The sequence below is a fragment of the Hemibagrus wyckioides genome, linkage group LG17, assembly GCF_019097595.1.
Source record: "Hemibagrus wyckioides isolate EC202008001 linkage group LG17, SWU_Hwy_1.0, whole genome shotgun sequence".
Lineage (NCBI taxonomy): Eukaryota > Metazoa > Chordata > Actinopteri > Siluriformes > Bagridae > Hemibagrus > Hemibagrus wyckioides.
The window spans coordinates 16,341,914-16,367,218 of NC_080726.1; the positions used below are offsets into that span (position 1 = coordinate 16,341,914).

A 25,305-nucleotide genomic window follows, 5' to 3' on the forward strand; every position below is an offset into this window, starting at 1 on the left:
TCTTTCTCTAAAATTTATTTCATATATATACTTTGCCACTGTGAAAAAGTGACTTGTGAGCATAAATAGTATCCATTCTCTTTCTCCTGTTAAATTAACTGAAAACAGTAACAGGTCATTTTCAGCACCACAGTATAGTACATTCTCTATATTGCATCATTTATAAAAATATACAGATAGTGTTTTTTTTTTTTTAAATTTTTTAACCCACAAAACCTTCTTTCCATGTTGTTCAATGGCATGAAATCAAAGATAAACCAATCTGCATGATCAGCACTAGGAAACGAACTATAATCAGCTTGACTCGACTGTCCTCTCGTTCACAGCATTTGAGTTACAGATCAGTAGCAGCCACACTGATTAAAAACACGCCCGTGGGTCACACGGCCTCCTCTCAACACCCCACACCTTCCACAGACCTTTTGCCCCTTTCAGCCCTCAGGAGAGTAAGAGGAGTGAGAGAATGGAGTGGATAGCAATTGACAGGTGAAACAAATCAAAAACCAAGTCACGGAATAAAAAGCAGAGACATGTAACAAAACCGTTGGGCTCAAATAAGTGCATGAGCTGCAGCTTCGAGGTTGTACATCTTGTCTCCCTCAGCAGAGGGAGCCTCATACCAGTTCATTTCCCCTCGAGTGTAGGGAATACAAATAAAAATGATACGATTGATGAGAAAACACTTCTATGTTAAACCAGTCCGTGTACTGAGGCGATCTTGAACAAGGCGCAGTCGGGACCAGAGTTCTGTTGCAGTGCATAGCGAGAGACTTGTGAGACGGAGTCACGGGGGTTTTAGTACCCTATGGTGTCTCCCAAGGAGCTGCCCTCAGACACACACACACACACACACTCGCACACATGCCCATAAACACACACTCTCACACACATACATGGAGGCATCAGGACACTCCAGACCTCCCCAATGAAAATGAACTGGACACGGCAGCAGAGTGCCAGTAAGAATTTAATTCTGTCAGGTGTCCAGCAGGAGGCGACAGTGTCTTCTTTCTGTGAGGAGTGCTGCTTGAGAAGCGATGACCTTCAATGGTCATGGCCTCGCTCCTTCTGTCTCCTGTAAGCCCTCACAAGCCGGATCGCTCGTAGAAGAGGACGTATGCGTCACTGCTGCGCACCTGACTGGAGGACATTGGCGTTACTCTGTAAAAAAACAAAACAGACAGCAATTAGAACCTAAAATCTTATAGAACATGTTTGTTTTATGTACATTTGGCGCTCACAAGCCACTACGGATAGCTGTTATAAAATTGAGTGCAAAAATGTCTAAGCTATAACATTAATTTTATGACTTATGCTTTTAGAATAAACCTATGTATTGTTATGCAACGTTCAATGTCTGGATGCTGAATTCATAAAACAACAGCATGCCACCACAATAATCTAGTAAAACCCACTAGTCAAAGCTCATGGTGTTAAAACAATAGTAAGTAAAAATCTCAAGCCGTGCTTATCTAACATGATAACAAACTCCGTCTTTTATTTTTCTCTCTTGCTTGTTTTTCAGACCACTAAAAAACTGTTGCACAAAATATCAAACACTAAGAATAAGGCTCCAATATAGATACATAGAAGATGAAAAATACAAAGACACTGGAGGTGAACCAAGCACTGAGAAGAGCGGCAGAATAAAACGGGATGATGCTTCGTCGGATCTAAAGAAGTGGTAATGAGCATGAAAATGGCAGGCACTTTTCACCAAGAAACAGAGAATGTGAGTGGGAGAGAGGTTACAGAGCAGAAGTGAGTGTGGGGGCGTCATGGGGAGAGAGAAAACGCAAAACAATAATAGCTGGTAGAAAAAAAAAAAGGAGCTGGAAGATGGCAACAAGCAAATTCAGAAACTTCATGCAGAAGCAAAGCGACAGAACTGGTGAAGCAAATTCAGTTGAACTCTAGATCTTATTCATGCGGAATACGTACCTGGAGTCATTAAAGGTGTACCATTCTCCTGAGTCAGGATTGCAGCAGTATGCTGTGTAATGCCCCCCCATGGTGGTGCCTGAGTGATTGGACACTGCATACAGGTTATACACTGCACTACCTGCAGACAAAGAGAGACATGTTGGAGAACAACGTACTTTAAACAGTGAGAACAGAGGGAGCTACAATCTACACTATATGCACAATACATCATATAGAACATGATGATCCTTTGCACTTGTTTTCCTACATTCTAACCAGATGATTATTTTACTGTATAATTTTCACATTGTCTAGGTCAGTGGTTCCCCCAGGGGCCGGCGAAGGACAGGCAGGAGGTTTTTTTTTCTTGGTATTTATTTTGAAATCACAACCTACCATTACCAAAGTTTTATTTATTATCAATTTTCTTACAATTATTAGCCTGTTAAACTGGTTACTTCAATCAAATGGGGTTAATTCAAACATAAATAAACAAGCAGGGCTATATAAATAATGTCATCTTGGATTCATTGTGCTGTCAGTGAAAATGGTCTTTTAGCACTGAGAGAGTGCAAACATTATTTTCCACATTTGAATAATGATCACAGTATTTGAACAGTTCATAAAATAAATCTGTAATAAAGAGGTTCCTGGGGTTTTTTATATTCTCCTTTGCTGACAAAAGTTGGTCTAATTAACATGGACTCTTGTAAAACTCTACGTTACAGAATGGCTAGGATTATACATGACTGGTTTGAGCCTGTGAAGAGCTTTTTTAATTCTGTATCTTACATGAACAAGCCAGACTAAATAAGACATGGCTGTCATATGAATTTTTGGTTCATGTAACATGGAACATTACTAACTGCTTCTGTCAGAGGCAAACTCCCTGAGATCCAGGTCCTTCATGGGGAAGTTGACAAAAGTGGACAGTTTGCTTGATCTGACTCGAGCTTCAGAAAAACGCTTCAGATCTGAGAGTGAATCAAGGAAAGACTGTCCCTCCAGTCTATTAGGCAAAAAAACTGAAAAAAGGTATCATGTGTTTTTACATAGCTGGCAACACTCTGATGTATTTGATGTAAAACAAAGTCTATCTATCTATCTATCTATCTATCTATCTATCTATCTATCTATCTATCTATCTATCTATCTATCTATCTATCTATCTATCTATCTATCTATCTATCTATCTATCTATCTATCTATCTATCTATCTATCTATCTATCTATCTATCTATCTATCTATCTATCTCTACAGCCTGAGCATGTATCATGTTACAGGATACATCCATAAAGTAATGCTCCTTAAAGCCAGCCTGAAATCAGAACTGCCTTGTTAATTTCCTTGCCCATATTGTAAATAATTCATAAGTATTAATAATTTAAAAGATATCCTCTTTTTTAACATAATCTTCCAACAAAATGTAATGACCTTCAACTATCACTAAATGATACTGTCTGATATGTAACTGTGCCCCCACACAAGCATGAGCAAAATAACATCAACCAGTAATCTCCTATCATGTTTCATCTCTCCCTGTCCCAGCCCAGAGTGAAAATGCTTCCAGTCAGAAATACATGAGACATTTTAAACAACAAACCCTCCTGTATTTCTTCCATTAAAAAAAAAAAAAAAAACACATTGAAAAGAGTGTATTATAAAATAGTCATGCAGAAGGATACGTAGCACTAAGATTTTAGGGAACTTCTGAATTGTGAACTTCTTTGTACATTTTCTTCTGGCTTTACATCTGTAACATGTCTGTGGAGACAGAGGCAAATGTAATCTTTAGGGACATTATTCTGAAAAATAGTAAAATATCAACAGAAGCAGGCAGGATGTAATCAAAGCGTCCTCACCGGCTTCTCATCTCCGTCCAGCACGTCTTCTTTAGTGAATAGGCGCATGCAGTCCATCAGACTGACCTCTCCGTAGCCCTTCTGGGTGCAATACAAATTGTCAGACATCACTTACATCCTCTCAATGTACTGCATTTACATCACAGAGCACAGCAACAGCATGAGTGTGAGACATACAAACTGACCTTGGAGATGGGTAAGGAAAGATCCCAGAAGGGATCAAACACAGTGGAACAGTAGCCACACTCAGTGCAGGTCAAAGAGCTCTTCAGCTGCCCTACGAACAAGTCTGAACACATACGAATGCATATGAAATACACCAGATATGACAAGTATTGATGTACTGCTGTACTATATTTAAATGATTTTTTATTAGTTTCATTCATGCAAGGTATATGTACTGTCCACCCCAGCTGAAATACAGCAGAGCTTGGTGAGTTCTCTGCTGTAAACTCACCTACTAACCCTGAGACCTTGTGAGTGGACATGTGTAAACATACCTACTATTTTACTGTCCTCTCTTTCCAGATACTTGCTCCACATCTTTTTCCCTTTCTCATCATCACTGCAGGAGGAAATGCGGAGTTAGTCATTGACACTGTGAGTAAAACAAACTTTCAAAGTAATAAATATACTTATCTTTGTATCTTTACATTTTTCCATCCAATATATCACAGTGCTTATTACATATTAAACATGCACATTAATGTAATAATCTACCATAACTTTATAGATTAATGTGTTATAAATCTAAAAAAACCCACAAAAATCTAAATCCAGTAGTGCAAAAGTGCAATGCAAATTTATAGATACAGTAGATATAAGCCTGGAAAAAACAAGCAAGTTTTCAATCTACAATTAAAATGATTACAGATTTTACTTTCCTAATATTCTTTTAAACACAAGGACAAGATTAGGACGGATATACAAAAAATGCCTGGCTGAGCTTTAAGTGATCCACAAGAATATCAGTATGCTTCAGTTTGCAATTTCAGGACATCAGCAAGAAATGGTGGATCTATATGCTCTGACATTTTCATTTTGCTGCTCACATTTATACACATTCTTTGCAACATACAGTTCTGAATTTGACCCCAGACCCATTTTGCTGCTCATTTAAGCTTTTAATAAGTTCCAGCCATTCGGCCTGAGTCAAAATCAAATGCACACACACACTTACGGTAAATGGTCGAAGTCCTCAGTGTTGGCGCGTGGCCGTACCGTAACCCTGTTCACCTCATTGTGCAGGCCATCGAGCAGGAAGCGCAGAAACTCCTGAGCATCTTGTTGGCTGGAAAACACAAAAGTCTTTCTCTCAGTATTGGCTGGGTAACAGAACTAAGAAAAGAAACTAAGAAATCTATACACCAACACACTTGGGGACAACAGTTTCCTTCCAAGTGTTCAGGTTTAACCGAGAGCTTAAGGTCATGACTGAACTTACTTGTAGCCGACAAATCTGGGCGCGTATCTCTGGATTTGCGTTTTGAACTCGGAAGGGCTGACGGCGTCGCTGGTCGACGACGTCCACATTGTCTGAATGAGCTTGGCAAATTCTGTGATGTTAGAGATGAAGGATTGATGTGAGCAGGGTCATGACCATGGCTTGTGCTTTAACTTGAGGAACACACAGAAATCCTGTCAGTGCTCTTACCCTCCATTAGTGCAGTGTTTGTGCGGTTGTTGTTGTTGAGGTCGCGACGGTGGGAATTGTGCAGACAGTAGTCTCTCAAACTGCGTGTGTTGCTAAGACACTGGAGGATGGAGTTCATGAAGCACTGCAAAAACAGACAGAAGACAGGACGTTACACATTGTAGGTCATAGAAAGCTCTAAAAAGGTTTGGTATAAACTGGAGAAGCAGTGAGAGCACCAGCTCAGTCTAGTTTAGTGCGAAGGGCCTAATCATTTATTTTTGGACCGCCTGATTACTGTTGCCTGGCAAAAGCAACCTAACTGAATTTCCAAGGCAATGAGATATAAGCTCAAGTGGAGGGACGAAGAGGAATGTGAAAGTGATACTGAAACACTTTGACCAGCTGGATTGGTCTGGAACAGAAGATAAAAGGTATGACAGATTAAATAGATTAAACATGGCAAAGATGCTGTGTTCCAGACTACTAATTCAGATGATCCCTTTTTTAAGAATCGAGATTTAAATATACAGCCATATGGTTTCTAAAATACTATCACAGGAAAAAAGGTTCGTGGTACTCACTGTATTGCCCAGATTCTTTAATCCCACCAGGCCTTGGGCAGCCTTGGAGGTCTGTGAAATGTGTAAAAAGACATTGGTCACTTATAAATTCAACACCTTTGTTATTTAAAAGATTTATTTTTGTATGCAGATTAAATTCCACCATCTGGAAAAGTTTCCCTTAATATATATATATAAGTATTCTCTCAGTTGTATATTTGCTTAACTTACAGACACTGTTTCCTGACATTTCAGACACCATGTAGACTGAGTGAGGGACTGGTTAGGCAAAAACTGCACATTAATGGAGTCGACACGGTTGACACTTGAAACTGTGCTGTTTTTTTCTTGAGCATTCAAGCAGAGGAAAAGAAACACAATCCACTCTGAGCTACAACTCAATTGAGCAGTGAGGTGACCATGATGTTGTTTATAGTCCTCAGCTAGATGCTGGCTACACCACTATCACACAGCAACCTGAAGCCCCACGGTCACAGCAATGCTGGGGAATATGAGGGAACAGACGCTTCATTGTTCCTGTGAAAGCAGCTACCATCTCACCATTTCCCAATACTAACATCAAACAACTTGTTTAATTCAGTGCGGATTTACCAATTCCCTATTTCCATACAATTTTAGGAACATGCTCTACACCAAAGTTTTTGCAGTTACTTCAAACAGCCGAATGAAGACTCATAACAGCACTAATACTAGGAACCTGCTTGATGTGTCATTTTGAAAGCAGACACTTCAGCTGGATTTGTTGTACTCTGCTCACTTATATCATTAATGCCAAATATAGAATCTTGTTTCCTTTGCACATTGGATGATCTGTTGTACATTGCAGCTATGATGCCATAACAGCAGCTGGTTGGTGACAGATTTCTCAGCTAGGAATCTATTTTTACAACAACTGAGGGTACATTTGTACATGTTACTCAGAGGCCTCCTGTGTGTGTACAGACCGTAAACTCATTTATTGTACTGTAAACAAGCTAGTGCATTAACTATAATGTGATGCTGTGGACTTGCTGTAGATAGATGACTTTGTGAAGTTCATGCTATTTGAGTGTTTTTTTCCAATATGCAACAGGTATTTCTGTAATGCAGCTTCAAATGTAATGTAAGACCCTATTTGTAGCCATCTGTAGTAATGGCATAAAAAAAAATAATCACATTTCACAATGGACGAACAAAAATGTTCACTCTAAAAGCCACTATAATGGATGTCCTTCTGCCTTCTGGTTACTGCTATAGTACAGCAGTCCATTTAATTCAACTCAGTTCTATATTTGTTCAGCGCTTTTAACAATGGCCATTGTCACAAAGCAGCTTCACAGAAATATATAAATCCAAGATATCAATGTATAAATTAATCCCTAACAGGCAAGCCAGAGGTGATGGTGACAATGAAAAACTCACTTAGACAACATAAGGGAAGAAACTTCAAGAGGAACCAGATTAAAAAGGGAAGCCATGCACATCTGGCTGACAGCAGATTATACATCATTTCCTTTCTATAAACTGTGTACTATATGGTCAGAAGTGTAATTGTGTAACTGGGAAATTCTTTTCCCAGTTACACAATTACACTTCTGACCATATAGTTATAAAACACGAATTTATTTAGATTTTGCAACGACCAGTACTGCACCATTTTTGATGGATTCGCCATAGTCTGTTTTGTGCTGCACTGTTAAAACTGTAGAAGAGAAACTCATCCATGAAACAGAGAATCAGTAGAACCGGCTGGAGTCGAATACACCTCCTTACACACACACACACACACACAAAAAACCTCACATGCATTCATATATGGCCTGTCATATGCAACATGTCTATGAGCATTAAGCATATGTAATCATATTTTAAAGGAAAAAAACCCCTCAAACAAAAAAAAGAACATATAATCTCATGATTATATATGATTTTGACATGTTTCCCTCTGGCTGTTTTATTTTCTAACTGGACTACTGTTAGCTAGACCATCTGCACAAAAAGCTTCCTGGCTTTATTTGCTGTGGTGAATTATAATATGATTACATAGCTAACAAATACCATTATACTATATCTACAGAATATATTAATAATTCCCTTTTTTAAGTCTCAAGATAACAGATAATAGGTTACAGATAATAAGATAATGGGTGACACACACCATAGTACAGCATCATTAAATGGGGCTGCTATATTAAATAACATGTCTGAATACTTATTTCCCCTGACTGAACAACGCACATGTTCATAATAAAACATGGTCATATAAATAGAACATCCAAAGTAAAAAGGCCTTAAAAGGCCACACTGATTGTTCAGGCATATTGAAAGCTGCACCACTGCGGTGGTCACGCAGCATGTCCTGACTTTATTTGATAAATACCTGGAAACATTTCTAAACTGCTTTCATGGTAACCTAATACACAGTACAAAGGTACCACAGATTAGATTTAAAAATGCGCTGGAGCATATCTGGCATGCAATTTATATTCAGATGTGTAATCAAATCTAATACAATTGAAAAATGATTCAGAACATTCATTTGTAATATTCACACAACTAGCAAACACCCTGCACACAGTTCATCACTACAAATAAGCTATTCACCTCACATCAAACATCCCATTCACTATAAATGTGAGAAACATTTTTAATAGTGAAGCAGTTTAATAAAATGTAATCACTATATAACATTTAGAGTGAGCCTTTGACATGAGCAATTGTTTCAAAGGTCCAAAGTTAAATAAATTATATATTTTATATGCTTACTTCATCCATTTGCTCAGGAAAATCTAGAAACACTGCCTTCACTCTAAAACCTATGATCTACACAAGATTCCTACAGTGACTTGCTGGAGAAAAAAAGGTGGTTATGAACTTCAAATGAGATTCCACCATGCTCCCAAAACTTCATGCTGGGCTGGCAGAGCGTCTTAGAAAGCTGGAGAACACCGTGTCCTATCCTTCCTGTTTCAGCCAGCTGCTCATAAACAAGCCACACTCACTCGCTACCTGTCACTCTGCCAGCACCCCAAGGGGCCAGAACAGAGGCCCACAGGAGGTTAGCACATAGAGGACACATTCACAATCACAAAGCATGCGAACTAGCTCAGTAATGTCTCACCTCTGCTTTTAATCCTAAACATTAATACTACACATTAAAGATTAATGTAAAAAATGTTGAAATGTTGAAAGCTATGTCATATGCCTAAAGAATGCGGAAGATGATGATGCTGGATATACAAAACAGCCTGCGTTGCCCTCTTATGTGTTACTTGAGAGAAAAGGACAGAGAAGCATATGACACTGTATCAATAATGTCATGCCATTACTCCTCCAATTAATCCCTGCTGAAGATCGTTCTATTTTCTGTCAAAATCAATGCACAAAACTGACGAGCTGATAATATCAATATTTCATTTATCTAAAAACCTGTGCACACAGATACAGACTTCCTACTTCATTCTTATTAATTTACTGACCTTCATATTTTTATTAAAGGTTGTGTATTCATATCAATTTTACAGATATCATTTCCACAGGATTCAATTTTTTTATACACTATATGGCCAAAAGCATGTGGACACCTGACCATCACCTCCAAACATATATAATGTCTTCATGTGCTGCAGCATTACAATTTCCATCCATTAGAATAAAGGGGTCCAAACCTGTTCCAGCATGATGATACCCCTGTTCACAAAGTGAGCTCCACGACAACATTGCTGAGGTTGGAGTTGAGGATTTTTTGTTTGCACAGAGCCCTAACCTCAACGTCACTGAACACCTTCAGAATGAACTAGAACACTGACTTCACCCCAGACCTCCTCACCCGACATCAGTGCCTGACCTCACTAATGCTCTTGTGGCTAAATGTTCACAAATCCCCATAGTCACGCTCCAAAATCTAATAAAAATCCTTCCCAGAAAAGTGGAGCTTATTATAACAGGGAAGGGAGATTAATCTGGAATGGGATATTCAACAAGCGAGTGTTACAGTCAATGTCCACAACTTTTGGCCATACAGTGTATATTGTTCATAAAAGCAACAAATACAGGAACCTAATATCACTGTACTCGTACAGAGACAATACAGCTAATCTGTTCAATTATACCACATGCTAATGATATTACAGAGTCCCTCTGACTCATTTATAGCATTCACAGTCAAGTTTCCATGAGTTATACACCACAATATAGCCTGTATCTGACAGAACACTTCCAAAGACTTGTGCATGACGTGTTGCTATGTTTGCAGTCAGAAAAGGAAACTTCCCAGAATTCCACAGCTGATACTCAGAAGTACTTCAGCCAGAAACATGCCAAACAGCAAGGATGACGTAATGGTCAAGAGATACCAGGCTAGCAGACCAGAACAGTGCGGATAACAGAGTAAAATTAAGAACGTTGATTTTCTTTAAAAAGAAATGTAGAAGCAAGGGACATTGGTTTAACATTATACAATCAAATGAATGCTTATCCTTTAAAGCTTAGAGTGTACTGATATAAGACTGCACCACAAAACCAAGTGAACCATCCAACCAGGTGCTATGTGAATGCTTCCACCTGCTCATTCATGGCCTGTGGGGAGTTTAACAGCACCGAGGTCCCCTAATACTTTATGTGAATGCCAAGAGGAGCGACACTCCGGTTCTTACCAGGGTCCTTTTTACCTTTAAAATAAATTACAATGCCCTGCTCAGTGTGGATTTATTTCATGTACATTCAAATAATATTTTTCTGAAGCCATAAAGTATTTTAGTCCTGAACTTGTCACTGATCAACCACATTAGGTCTGAGCTGACTTTAGTGCTTGGACCCCTATATGTTAATGATTAATGTGCATTTTTTCCAGACCCCCTGGCTATGCTTCAATGACCCTTGAGGTCTCTTTAAGAACTTTAAGAACAGCTTTTCTGTAGTATCAGCAACTGTAATGCCAGAATAGAATCATATTTTATTCATTTTGAAGCCAGCATTAGAATCAAGGACACTAAACGTCTTTCAATTCAACTGTAGTTAATTAAACTCTGAGGACAGAACCAGATAAATAAAACATTTTTTATTTTATTACAGTTGCTTGATATCGGTGATGAAGAGTCAGTTATAACAGCACATAAATCCACAATCTCCTAAATCCCAGCTAATATTATGAATCAGATTTGCACCACTGATTTTCTCCAGCACACATTCATACCTTGACTTGATTAATCAGGAACCCCACGAAGGTGGACACGAGCACAGAGCCGGACATAGCTGAACTCTTCCGCCGCAGCTCGTGAGCTTTCACGAACGGCAGTAAAGAGACGGAGCGCTCAGCGGTCACAGTCACCGTGTATGACTGCCGCATTCTGTCCTTCAAATACAACAAGCTGCAAACGATAACCACAGAGAGCTTTCTCTTACTCCTTCCTGAATGACTTTCAGCACAACTCTCCGCTGCTCATGTAGAGAAATGGAGCTTGGTAACCTGGAGGCACGATCGTACAGGTGAACAAGTGATCCACAAAAAACGTCCACAAACCGGTAAAAAAAATCTGTTAGAGCTCAGCGAGAAACAACTTGTGTGTGTACAACAGGACGCTTCCCACATTCCCGGCTGCTATATTTGCAGTTGTGGGTTTTTCCGCTACCACGCTCTCACCCACGTCAGTTTAGTGTGCTCTTCACACACACACACACACAGAGCGAAGGACACCTTTTAATAACTTACAGTCTAAAAGATAAAGAAAGCAAACCTGTCTCTAAGCAAACCTGAATAAAAAAAGATAAATAATGCTAATCAAACATTACAAATATTCCCAAAGATATCTCATGACTTACAAAAGCTAAGTACTGTACAATACTATTAATACAGTGGGGAAAACTATAACATTTCTGGGCTAAATATGGCACAAAAAGGGGGTTGCTAGACACTCCAGGGAGCCATGTAACCTTATAATTAGCTACGAATAACACTGCAGTGGTGACGGCAATGAAAGTAGGACAATATGTACGATCCTTAGGTTTGGGACTGTGTAAGAAGTCACTTTACATGTCGCACACTGTTGCACAGAGGAAGGCAGGTATGAGCACAGGGGTGCCACTGCAATTAATATTGTTCATCTCTGAGAGGTTTGCTGTTCCCAAGCCACTATTTAGAGACAGCTGTTCATATTACATGTGAGGTTAAAATCTGATATTAATCAACAGCTTAAATTAGATTAAGAATAAATTGGAATAGATTTCAAAAAGTCTCATCAATAGTATAATAAGAATGAAGTGGGACAAATTAGTACACACACACACACACACACACATACTGCCTCTAGAGTTCAATTTTTTTTGTAAATTGCAAGTTCACTGCAAAACATGACATGATTAGGATAATCAATAATTTCTTGAATCTAGTCAAATCTATTTCTTATTATATGATTACCATACATCTAAGAAAATCTAAGATTATTAATGCTGTTTCTAGGCTTATTTTACTATTTTTAAGGTTTACATTTTAAGCTTTAAACATACATTTGCTTTGTTCTTGAAATGAACCCTTATAATTAGCAAAATAATCTGCCAACAGAACATTTAAAGCTTAAAAACAGTAAAATATGTCTGGAAATAGTTTTAAAAATCTTAGATTTGGTTTTTTAATAATCTTTACCTGCAGTCATTTTGACTAGCCATCCATCCATCCATCCATCCATCCATCGTCTATACCCGCTTATTCCTAATTAGGGTCATGGGGATCTGCTGGAGCCTATCCCAGGGCACATAGGGCGAAAGGCAGGGCACCCTAGATAGGTCACTAGTCCATCGCAGGGCCACATATAGACAGACAACCACACACACTCACTCCTATGAGCAATTTTAGAATTACCAATCAACCTGATGTACATGTTTTTGGGCTGTGGGAGGAAACCGGAGTAAACCCATGCAGGCACAGGGAGAACATGCAAACTCCACACAGAAAGGCCCCTGCCTGTTTGAACCCGGGACTCAAACCCAGGACCTTCTTGCAGTGCTAAGCCACCGTGCTGCCCTTTTTGACTATATATTGAAGATATTTTAACTTGCTACAATGTCTTTTTTTTTGCTAAACAAATAAGCTGTATCCTGGTCTTACTTCTGCCCTTTTGTGTAATTTGTAATTTGATTGGACAATCTGTGCTTTTGTTTAGCCTAAAAATTCATTTTGGCAGAAAAAAGGATGAGAGAGTAAATAATCCACCACATTCATGACTGAAATATAGTGGTGATGACGTTTACCGAATGTGGCTGTGAAACAAACAGAAAATGGAGATCCAATTTATCGGGTGTGTCACTTGACATGACTGTCACTGATAGACTGCATGAATGCAGTCTCTGTTAGAATGAAATCAGCCATAACCCTGCTTTGTCATATCATTCTGTGTATTTTGCTTACAGCCATCAGGTGTGCTGTTGTGCTTGGCTCTGCAATAGTCCAAATTAACAGCATTTGTTAAGTCTTATCAAATGTTAAGAAGCTTATCCAGTAATGTCAATATATGTGGCCATTCACTGTGCACTAAAGAACAATCAGATATTCAACAAGAGCCACAATGTCCAAAAACATAAACATACTGTTACTGGAGGATGACGCTCACTTTGCTCTGGAAAATATGCATAAAACACAACATACTGAGCAGAATGGAGGGATGAAACACGTACACAAGGATGATGGTCTTTGACCATTCACACCTCATCAATGAGTCAGTGTTCTAAGCTTTTATAATATTTCACACCACAGCACGGTTGAATGCTCGAATCCGGTTGGTCAGAAGGTGTGCTCGATTCCGATTGATCAGAATCTGATTGATCAGAAGGTGTGCTTTATTTTGTGTAATAGCACAGTTAGTTCAGACTTTAACACTAATGTTGTTTAAATACCTTACTCTAACTAAAGTAACAGCTCAATGCACAATGACGCAATCCAAATAAATTAAGACAAATAATACACAGATTCAAAATTGTCTTGCTTGTCTTTTGTAAGTAATTCTTATATTTGTTGGTGTGGTGAAATTGTTTGTTACAGTAGATGATTGTTCTATCAGTCTTGGTCTATGCTTTCCAATTTTTTGGAAAAATGACAGGTGAGTGTGTGTGTGTGTGTGTGTGTAAAAGAGGAAGAAAGTGAGAATGAGAGAGAGAGAGAGAGAGAGAGAGAGAGAAGGGAGAGTTAGTGGCACTCAGCTTGCGGGTCATGCTGCTGTCTATTGTAATGTTATTCCTTACATACTGCCAAAACAACTGCATCTTCTGGCAGTCTACTAAGCATCCAGCCTATCAGCATGCAACAGTGTATTCTGTTTGGAGGTGTAGTGAAGCCACTGTATCACAGTGCAACAGAACGAAGATCAAGTCCAAGCCATCCTCTGTAATCGATTGATTAATTCCAGTGAGGCATTGTAAGGCTTTTAACACACAAACGCTTAGTGGGTTTTAAGCATGTGTTCTACTTAGTCCAGTACACCCTATAAACAACAAAGAGCTTATTTTATATTTCAGAAAAATTATGCTGTGTAGTGTATGTGTGTGTGTGTGTGTTTAAGCACTTGCATGCAAGATTGTTTTCTACCACATCCGTGATATTCCCCTATTTGATTCACTTTATAATTTTAGATCATTGTGACCAACTTCAAGGCTGCATTTGTAAAGTGTTAGTGGTTCATTAAACTACAATCCAATATAATAAAGAATTTCAATATATATATATATATATATATATATAGTCAGCATCAGGTACAAAGCTTTTCTCTGATGGTGGAAGGACACTGGAGAATTGGAGAATCTGAGCAAAACCCACAAAGACACAGGGACGACATGCTAAACCCTTATCATGCTGTAACCAGACCTAAAAATCAATAAATCTAGATTTTCCCCTAACATGTGTGAATTAACACTCTGTTGCTGCAAAACACATGACACAGCACCAGAGGCACATCCAGTTTCTCTGCTGAAGAATTCCTTTTTAACTCACCCTTTCTCTGCCTCCAGCGTGTCACAACAGACGAGAATAAAATGTCCTGAACTGTTATCAGCGTCGCTGAGATCACTAATAATCAAGCACTACTGATGAACATACTGTTAGTGAAGACAATCCTGACAGTGTAGAGATTTGTTCTGAGAATTCAATGATACAATCACCACAACAGACTATGGTCACAACCTACGCTAGACAACAAAGCCCTGTATAAATATGGCTGAACTTGCTAAACAGAAGTGGAAAAAGTACATTTCAAACATTTTCTCATTTAAGCAAAACTTAAAAGCAAAGCTCAGCCTGGCAAAAAAAATCAGACAGGAAAGCTCTGATAATGCTCCAGTACTAACTCAGACACTCAGACTACTGCAATACCACAAAGTATGTTGTTACTGGAAAAGTGGTTCTTGCTTCTTACATCTACAGTCCTGTAGATTAAATTAAGAGGCCCTTGCCTTCAGATTTTATGTGTCAGGATCGCCACAGAAATGCTTCTGAAAACATGACAAACATTAACTATTTAAAACATGACTTACTTTGGTCAAATTATTTAGTTATGCTTATGAAGCGTAAACAATTTAGCTCTGGTTCAAGATATTACTCTTCTCTTCTGCCATTTAAATGAACAGTCTATTGTCCTGGTTTAGTGAGTTATAAGTACCCTAGATATTCAGAGCATTAGCAGGAGAATTAAAGTGAGTTGCACTCAAATGTGCACTTCTGAAATTCCCAGACGTGTAGACTAATCTGCGAAATCCAGACAATTGATTTTGAAGACAGACATTGCTCTAAATTTAGCCTGGCTTCCTTGAAAAGATTTAACAACTAGGATGACAGATAGAGAACCACATATATCTGTCAGCCAACTATCAAATGTCTAACTCAAACCATTGCAAATAGAAAGATTTTTAATTGTTTATTCCATATGTGAAATAATATAGATGTTTGGTATGAGACTTGTTTAACATCTATTGAAAATAATGATCGAAAAATAGAGAAAAAGCAATTTCATACAAGACTGTAACAGTTAACTATTTAAAGAATGAAATGTACCACAGCTTCCGATCGAGTTTGAGTTTGAACTGTTGTAAAATTCATAATAATACCCATAATACCTCAGAAAAGTGTGCTGAGATATAATTATTCATGAAATTGATATTGTATTGTCACGTTCTAACAAGCAGCAATAAAAAACTTGCACCCTTTATACTACTGTATCTTCAACGTTTTTTGTTCTGGATTTGTTCCCATTTCTCCACTGGCTCTAGGGTTTGACACTATTTTTTATTATTATTTCAGGGTTTTGAAAAAAACAAGCGTGTACTCTACAAATGTCTGAATGTAGCTGAACATTTTGTCCAGATCATTCACCCCAATTTAATGGTATGCACATTATGGCTCTGTATAAAATATTCCAATCTTCAAGATCTGTAATTATGTCACTTAATTGCAGCAATTAAAGTACTTTCCCATATAGTTCTTTTTGTGATTCTGCTGAAATGCTACTGATAATCCAGCGACTGTTACCTGAACTCCATTAACACGTACACTGTAACACTTCAGTGTCATGTGTCTGAGCGGTGACTCAACATTCTTTCCACGTGGAACAGTTCCCCTGGATATATTTGTTCTCAGTCTTTTGGAGTTATTCCTGGTTTGTTTTAGCACATAAATCACTTTGTGGAGATGTTTTTCTGAGCATTCAACTGGTGTATCTTTACAACCACCCTAACAAGCTTAAGAATAAAGTATATTTCTAATGCCCAGGTTTAAAATGTACTTTCAGCAGACAAAAAGCACAGCGGTGAGCATTCTGGAATGACAAGCGAGTTTGATAATCTTACCGTTTTACCTTTAAAAAAAATATAATATCAGCGAGCCCTGAATCTGCACTTACTGTATGTATCTTTGCAACAGCGCCCCTTAAAGGAGTTCAAATGCATAAAACACAGAGCTCCCAACATACACACCATTAACATATTTAACAGAGAGTGCAGGAAAGCTCACCGGTCTCACTGGCTCCTCCCTGAGAGGCGAAGTAGAGCATCCAATGGAGGAGGAGAAGCGGCTGCTGCTGCTGCTGCTCAGTGCTTCCTGCGTGGAGCTGCGTGACATCCCAAAACCAGAGCGCAAGCTGCTGCTGCTGTAGGACTCGGTGGCATCACTTGTCCGGCTCCTGTATGCCTGCTTCAGGCTGTTGCTGCTGGAAGTGTCATTGAGGGCCAGCGTGGACAACTCCCGCGTCAAGTCGCTCTGACTAACGGATTTTCTTCGGTTTAGGGAGACACTGGACGACATGGGAGAAGTGGAGAGGTAGCTGGTCTGTGCCGGCGAGTAGCCGTAGGTTGAGTACGCTGAGCCGCCATTCAGTCCTGAACTGTAGCCCTTTAAGGGCGTGCGACTCAGGCTCTCACTGCGCCGGCCGCTCAGCAGGTCAGTGCGAGGGATAGTACGGCCACGCTCAGGCTCTGATGAGCTGTAATTCCGCGTGCGACTGCTGCCCGAGCTCAGGTAGCTAGAGGTGGAGTATGCAGTTGAGGGAGCTTTGTAGGGGAGCTTGTCACGATCATATGTCCCGAGCGAGGGTGTCAAGGAGGAGCTGTACGAGCTATAGTGGCTGGTATAGGAGGAGCCAGCGTAGCGCTTGGCCGTGGAGGAAACGCGAGACATACTGAGAGCTCGGACAGAGGAGGGACAGTGACAGGCCGCATCGACTGCAAAACAAGAATAATAATTGCCTTTATTTTCATTTTTGCCTACTCAGGATTATTGCACAATATTAAATAATCTCTTTCTAAACTGTAACATAAAACTTAATTCGGAAACTATACAATCATTGGCCATAAATCTTGGATAACTTGGTGTATTGAGGGTGCTCTTAAAACCTTTCAATTATTCATAACAAACATCACATGACTATTTTGAACACAGCACGCATGATATGTGTGTGTAAACAGGGGTAGATTTGCTAAGGTATGGCATTGTACAGCTTCCTCCCACATTCTTCTAGAGAGGTCTGATGTGACTCGGGCCTGTGCTCTGCAGACTCTGTGTGTGTATGTGTGTATGTGTGTGTGTGTGTGTAACATGAGAATCTCCTGAGCAGTGCTGTACGTTAAGGTGGCACAGCGTGTTCTCATGGAGAGTCAGGCTCTTGTTCGGGCGCCACTGCGGTGTCTGAATAAATAAAAGTATCTGGTGTTGTGGATCCGTGTTGGGTTCAGTAAAAAGGCTCCTATTTCTTTAACTGCTCTCTTTCAGTCTCTTTGCTCTCGCTCTTTCTCACTTGCTCACTGACATGCATCCACATTTGCTGTCTTTCCTCTCGGCCTCTCTCTCTCTCTGTGCAGTCCACAGGGGCATCAATAATTCAGCAATTAGTTCTGGGGTAGGTAGCACTAGAGGCAGACCAAAACACATGGCATACTAAGACTAAAAAATCCTCACTACTGAGGATACCAAAACCTATATGACAATTTACCACTTTAAAACCATGTTTCCTTAGTGTCCAAAGCAAACAAAAACAGATAGCATGCAGCATTGTGGTCAGTATCTAAGGAATGTTTCCTAGCAAAACTATCCTAAACAGATACAGACCTATTTACCTTTTTTATTATACCTCTAAGATAAATTCAGGATAAAGCTCCTGTTGCAAGGCTCAAAATACACTGATCAAAAGTCAAGTAAATTAAGGCTAAAGTGCTTGATGCTGTTGTTTACTACATATAATTGATTCATCTATAAAAAAAAACTACTTTATTCTGATGGATCCAGAGTGTAGATCAGGCCATCACAGGGCACAATGCACACACAATCACACAGAGAGCTAAATAGAAGTATTCAGCCTGAGTGGGAGAAAACTGGAGAGAACCTGGGAGAAACCGGAGGAATCAGGAACTCTGAGTACTACATTCTCTTTGGATAAAAGTTGAATAGAAATCAAAAATGTTTCTAGATGTTTTGTAATGTTGTTTAAGATTTTAACTTCTTTTCTGACACTTTTGACCCATTGCTGAAGACGCCACACATAAAAAAACAGCCTACATAATCTTACATAAACAGAGCTGGGTCTTACTTGGGTCTTAACAGTTTGTAACAATGCAACATCGATAACACTACAAGAATGTTACACAAAAGCAGTCTAAACATTCATCTAAACCAGAAGCATCTAGTCTATGATTTCTCCAGGCAAAAAACATGTCAAATATAGATAAACACAACTTTTCTGTGCATGCTAAAGTAAGCTACATATTAAAGTAAGGGAGTTACTAAAATACTAAACCGACACAGCAGCACAGCACACTCAAACTACAGAAAGAATTTAATCATTTCACATCACAGACCTGGAGGTGTTTTTTCAGAACAATGCTCATGGTCAGCATGTTCAGTACTTAAACTGAAAGTCTCGGGCATGTCTATATTTACCCGGGAACATGAGCAGATAAGAGTGTGTGGTGTCCGTCATGGCCAAACTTACGCCTTAAGTCAAGCTGTGAGTCTCCTCAGCTAAACCCAGCCTGCTGAAACCATCCAATAATACAAACTTTAAACTGTGTATAATGCTTGTTCTCTTTCTAGCTCCATTTTTAGTGTAAAACAAAACAGTAACTAGCACACAAAACACTGCCTCAAAAAAAACATATACTATACAACAATAACATAAATATATACCATACGAGTATATGTTATTGTACAATTAATTTGATTTAATCAACTAAATAAGCCCATGTAGTTTATCTGATTTAAGCCTGGTCACAAATTATAAAGAACCTTCTTCATTCCTTGTGTATGTGATCATTGCCACCTGCTTCTCGGTATCATGTATGTTCTCGTGTAGGAGACAGGTGTAAGGTTAAGGGGTACCTGCTGTACGTTGAGCCGTTCTCAGTTCCAGTCAGTGGAAAAACAGAGGGTGCAGCTTGTAGATCCCATCCAACTTTCAATGCTCAAACCTGCAGAAAAAAAACAATGTTTATCAGGCCTTGGGAGATGTGAATCATCTGTGTGATATCAAAATATTATCAAACTGACGCAATTCACTTTCAGAACATGGCTGGAATGTTTCACAAATCCCTTGTTAAAGACACAGTTTAAAATAAAGCATGACGTAAAAGTAACACCCCTTACTTCCAGTAAATAGTCTATGATACTCAAACAGAAATTACTAAATTTTTTAAGAATAGCTTGAAAGTAAAGCAAGCACTTTAAGGCTCACCAGTGGCGCATTTTGCAGTTAGACGGTGTTCGGCATTGGAAGCTGTTGCCCCAGAGTGTGAAGACCAGGAGGATTGCATGAGCACAGTGATCCAGAATGCCAGAGATCATGTTACCCTGATGGTAAATATAGCTGTTGCCTACGACCTCACTCGGTCACTCAACACTTAGTGGCATTCCAATCTGCTCTTAAAGGACTAGCATCTAGCACTAGGGTGCTTTATATGGGCTGGTGGGTGACATACTAAGTTTTTCCCCCAACATTCTTGCTACAGGAAAACATCTGTTCTTTTGAAATTATTAGTGCCCATATAGCCACTATCCATCCAATCATCGATCCAACCATCCATCCAGCCAGCCAGCCAGCCAGCCAGCCCTTAACTAAGCTTCTTAACTTGCAAATGAGTGCAGTACCAAGAAGTAACAAGAGCGGATCTACAGAGTGGTAGCTGATGGTTGAGTTGAAATGAAGTGTTAACTGTTCTTCCTCTACCTGCAAAGCTGCTGAATAAATATTGCTAATGTATTTATATCTGAGCTAAAATATCTGCTGTAACGTGTGAAGAAAACATCCAATGTGTTTATTTAAAATGTGCCAGAAAACATACACAGTATACACACGCAAATACTTTCTGTTACCATCCATCCATAGACACGACTGAAATATTGACATCTGAAGGAAGTATACGAGGATGTGGGTATGTTTTTTACGCAATGGATTTTGCACAAGATTTCTGGTATTTGACAGCTAAAAGTAACAAAGTGACTGCATTTGAGGGAAAGTGGAAAACAATCCTTTTCTTTAATGTGCAGTGGGCTGAACCTCATAAGAACAGCTTATACAGTATATGCAGATCAGAAAGGTGGCAAATAAAATGAAGAGAGTGGTCTCTTCTCAAAACATCCCAAGCCATAGTCCAAGAGAGCTGACTGAATGGTCTGAAGAGAATGAAAATGAAGTAAATCATACTGTATGTTCAGGCCCTTACAGTCACCAGATCTCAGTACAACTGGACATCTGTGGAAGACTTTGGATTGATGCTCTCCACCATCATCATCTAACAACTTTTATCTGACTATAGAAAGAATGCTGTTCATCCTTTCAGGACAGTTCAAGAGAATTGTAGAAGACAATTTTAATCCTTTTACCTTACAGCACATGAGAATGTGCTCCTATATAAGGAACGTTTGATTAGACACAAATAAAACATGCATGACAAAAGGATGACTACAAAATGTGGGGCAGTCTAGGAAAACTTTTTTCTACTTATAACGCATTTTGAGGAGTCTACTTAAAAGAAACATGATGTGGCAAAGTTGTGAAAGTTTAATTACTTCTTAATCTTTGCAAATGGAAGAATGGAAGATAATATCTGACAAAGTGCCAGTTGAAGTTTTGTGATAGCAAAAAAAAAAAAAAACAGTCAGTTTGTCGAAAGATATCTAGGTGAGAGAAATTTCCTAGTACAGTAAATTCTGTGCTTTGATTAAAAGATTTTGATAGCTTAAAGCAGACGCCTAATCAGTTCAGGGCTGCTCTTGCCATGTTGCCATGAACAGTTTTGCTCTCAAGTCTCCATCAGTGAACAGCTGTGAACTTCCGCAAAATAGATCTCATGTTTAAACATGAACTCAGATGATGATGGGTTCCCTTTTGATTCTGGTTCCTCTTAAGGTTTCATTCTAATGTCATCCCAGGGAGTTTTTTCTTGCCATTTTTGCCTCTGGCTTGATCAGTAAAAACAAATGTAATAAATTAATAACATTTATATAATCAAAAATGTATATATTTTTTATATCTCACTGTTAAAAGTGCTATGCAAATAACATTTAAACAAATTGAATAATCAGAAACAGGCTGTCAAAATATCCACAATTTTCTCTTTCGGAGGTAACCAGAATTTGAACTGCTATTGAGATACATGCAAAGGAGAAACTTAATCTTAGGAAGGCTGGTGTGTATATAGTGAAATGTTTTCCCAGGTCACTACACATTTAACCAGCATAGAAAATCATTCATCAAACCCTTACCCCCCACAGACTTGCCACTGAACTTCACATACAACTGATTGAGTATTTAAAGAGGCTAATCTGTTTGAGGGTGAAACACCTTGTCTGTGATTAGTGAGATATGAGTGTATGAAATACCAGGGATGCAAAATTTCTGTTTTGGGCTTGATATTGTCCTGAAATCTGGGATCGGAATTGGGTTGGGTATTCGTTAATGTTCGATTTTACTCAAGTAGTTTATGCGATGGAAACTTATTTAGCTTTAAATGGACATGGCAGTGATCACATGTACACATTACATTGTTACTACATGTAATGATTTAGCGCAACTTTACCACAGAAGTTACTATACTTTATCTTACTTTGTAAAGAGCAGATCAATTTTTTTATTAAAATACAGAACATCATCAGTCAAAATGCTGAACTTTGATAACTGTTATTGTATTAAAAAATAGAAAATTGAATTTGGCCAGATCTGTAATGTACTTTTGATAAAGTGACGTCTTTAAACGTCTTTAAACATTGGCCATTCACCTTAAGAATAAACAATAGCCTTTAGCACCACCTTTCCCCCATGGTATTTAAGTGTATTCAGATATGATCAGATCTTTTTTATCATTTCATGTTTTTTTTTGCAATTAAATATCAACAAGCCTCTGCATTAACTGAACTAACATACCTTCTATATTTTTAGATATTATATACATATACAGTAATACAACAGTGCTCCAAAAATTCCCTAAGTTGCTGAGTGATTTTCTATTACAGTAGCTCTGACACAGCAATCACAGCATTATAATAATCCACTCTTTCTAATGTGTTGTCCTTTCTACACTCACAACTAATTCAACATAATTGAATTATGTACAGTATACACTCCACATAATCTGTGCCCAATGATAAACATATTATTATTTAAGAAAGAAAACATTGTTGTGGTAAAAAGTGGTGTATATTTAACTGGTGTGCAAAGGTTGTGCCACTGCAAAGCCTTTAACCTTCAACTCTCTATACATGGATTACATTTTACCTCACTTGTAAAGGACTTGGTTAAAAGTCTCTGCCAAACGAGTAAATGTACACCGATCAGGCATAACATTATGAGCAGTGAGAGGTGAAGTGAATAACACTGATTATCTCCTCATCATGGCACCTGTTAGTGGGTGGGATATATTAGGCAGCAAGTGAACATTTTGTCCTCAAAGTTGATGTTAGAAGCAGGAAAAATGGGCAAGCGTAAGGACAAGGGCCAGATTGTGATGGCTAGACGACTGGATCAGAGCATCTCCAAAACTGCAGCTTTGTTTCTGCAGAGTGTTCCCGGGACTTGAGCAAGTTCAGCCCTTGTGATCCGATCCAACAGACTGAGCTACTGTTGCTCAAACTGCTGAAGGAGTTAATGCTGGTTCTGATAGAAAGGTGTCAGAATACACAGTGCATGATGGGTCAGGGCTGTTTTGGCAGCAAAAGGGGGACCGACACAATATTATATTATACAGTCATAATGTTATGCCTGGTCAGTGCACATCTCAGTATACAGCCCAGCTCATCACTTTTAAGTCCTCAGCTCCTGGAGGCTGCAGATGAGGGTGATGATGGGCAGGTAGATGAATGCACTGCAACCAGACAAACTTGTAGCAGCTTACACAGCTTTGCAGCACTAGATCTCACTGAGGGGAAAACCCCCTGACAGAAATCCAAGCAAGCAGTAAACTGCACTGCATTAATACTGTACTGAATTAACTCCCCTAAACTCTTTGTGTACTGCAGTTAACAATGTTTAGTCGATTAAAACATGGGCTTAATACTGTAATCTGATATAAGACAGCAAAACCGCAAAGAATTATAAGCTTCATAGGCATAAAGATTAAACAGCCCTTAGCGGTCAGCCAGGCACAGAGAAAAACCATTTGCTTGGACATAAGTTGTGGAGAAAAAGGAAAGCTAATCCACAGTTCAGTCAATCACACACATCTCAGCTAGCAGGCTAACTGCAAACCGTGGGAAGAATGTGCGGCACAGCATTACTCACCACTAAGTGCACTGTATCATCACCTCTGTGCTCCTTGAAAGAGAGCTGCCTCGCACTCTAATCCGCCAGTTCAGCCTCCTACAAATACATTAAATAAAAACCGATAGACAGAAAGCCATATCGCTAAAACATCACTGACAGAAATTTAACGCACCTTGGCCTTTGTAAAATTCCAGGCTGTTGTGTCCTGATAACGGTTCTCGCACTTTAACTCTGACGTCAGCGGTCCATCCTGTAAGCTGATTGGTTCAAACCTTTCGCTCAAACGTCAGCCTGTAGCCCCGCCCACAAGATCACCGTGGCGACAGAAATAAACACATTGCATTGTTCTCAAGCGGTGGATCTGAAATATCTGAAGGATCCTTTTAGAAATAGTATTAATACTTACTCATGATAATACGCAGTAGATTTCTACAGAGACACGCTATAAGGCCAAAAGAATGTGGATCATTACAACGGGATGTCCTTGTTGAACATTCACGTTTCAGATTCACTTCCCCCTTTTAAAAATGCTGTCCACAAGATGTTGAAGTGTGTCTGCTGATTTTACCATTTAACCCCAAGAGCAATAGTGAGGTCGGGCACTGGTGTTGGTTGAGGTTTTGGAGTGCAGTGGGCATTCCAGTTTAGCACAAAAGTGTTCCGTGGGGTTGAGGTCAGGGGCTCTGTGCAGGACACTCAAGTTTTCCCACCCTAATTTCAATGTACTGTGTCTTTATTTTCATGCTGGAACAGCTTTGAGCCACTTCCAGTGAAATGAAAATGAAACGCATCATTCCAACGTTGCTTCCAACTTTGTGGCAACACACTATGGAGGGGTCAGATATGGGTGTGATGGTCAGGTGCCTCACCTAATATTGTGTCGGTCCCCCTTTTGCTGCCAAAACAGCCCTGACCCATCATGCACTGTGTTTTCTGACACCTTTCCATCAGAAACAGCATTAACATCTTCAGCAGTTTGAGCAACAGTAGCTCATTTGTTAGATCAGATCACATGGGCCAGCCTTTGATCCCCACAACCATCAATGAGCCATGGCCACCCATGACCCTGTCACCAGTTCACAACTGTTCCTTCCTTGGACCACTT

General features: G+C 39.2%; 1 protein-coding gene across 7 annotated transcripts; it reads right to left on the reverse strand.

Moving 5' to 3' along the window:
- Nucleotides 1-24,406, reverse strand: usp2a (ubiquitin specific peptidase 2a). Of its 7 annotated transcripts, XM_058414166.1 has the most exons (15): nucleotides 24,373-24,406; nucleotides 24,219-24,296; nucleotides 19,826-19,914; nucleotides 16,970-17,676; nucleotides 6,004-6,054; nucleotides 5,441-5,564; nucleotides 5,231-5,342; nucleotides 4,967-5,077; nucleotides 4,287-4,351; nucleotides 3,972-4,075; nucleotides 3,787-3,867; nucleotides 3,610-3,688; nucleotides 2,790-2,897; nucleotides 1,942-2,062; nucleotides 1-1,161 (listed from the first exon to the last, which is right to left on the reverse strand). In XM_058414166.1, exons 4-15 carry the CDS (start codon nucleotides 17,630-17,632, stop codon nucleotides 1,086-1,088), a joined length of 1,695 nt encoding a protein of 564 aa, XP_058270149.1. In that variant the 5' UTR covers nucleotides 17,633-17,676; nucleotides 19,826-19,914; nucleotides 24,219-24,296; nucleotides 24,373-24,406; the 3' UTR covers nucleotides 1-1,085. The 7 variants fall into 7 exon arrangements, with proteins under 7 accessions (XP_058270149.1, XP_058270150.1, XP_058270148.1 ...); XM_058414167.1 differs by lacking the exon at nucleotides 24,219-24,296 and having other exon boundaries at nucleotides 24,373-24,398; XM_058414165.1 differs by lacking the exon at nucleotides 24,373-24,406 and having other exon boundaries at nucleotides 24,219-24,366.
- Between the last annotated feature and the right edge of the window lie 899 nt (nucleotides 24,407-25,305).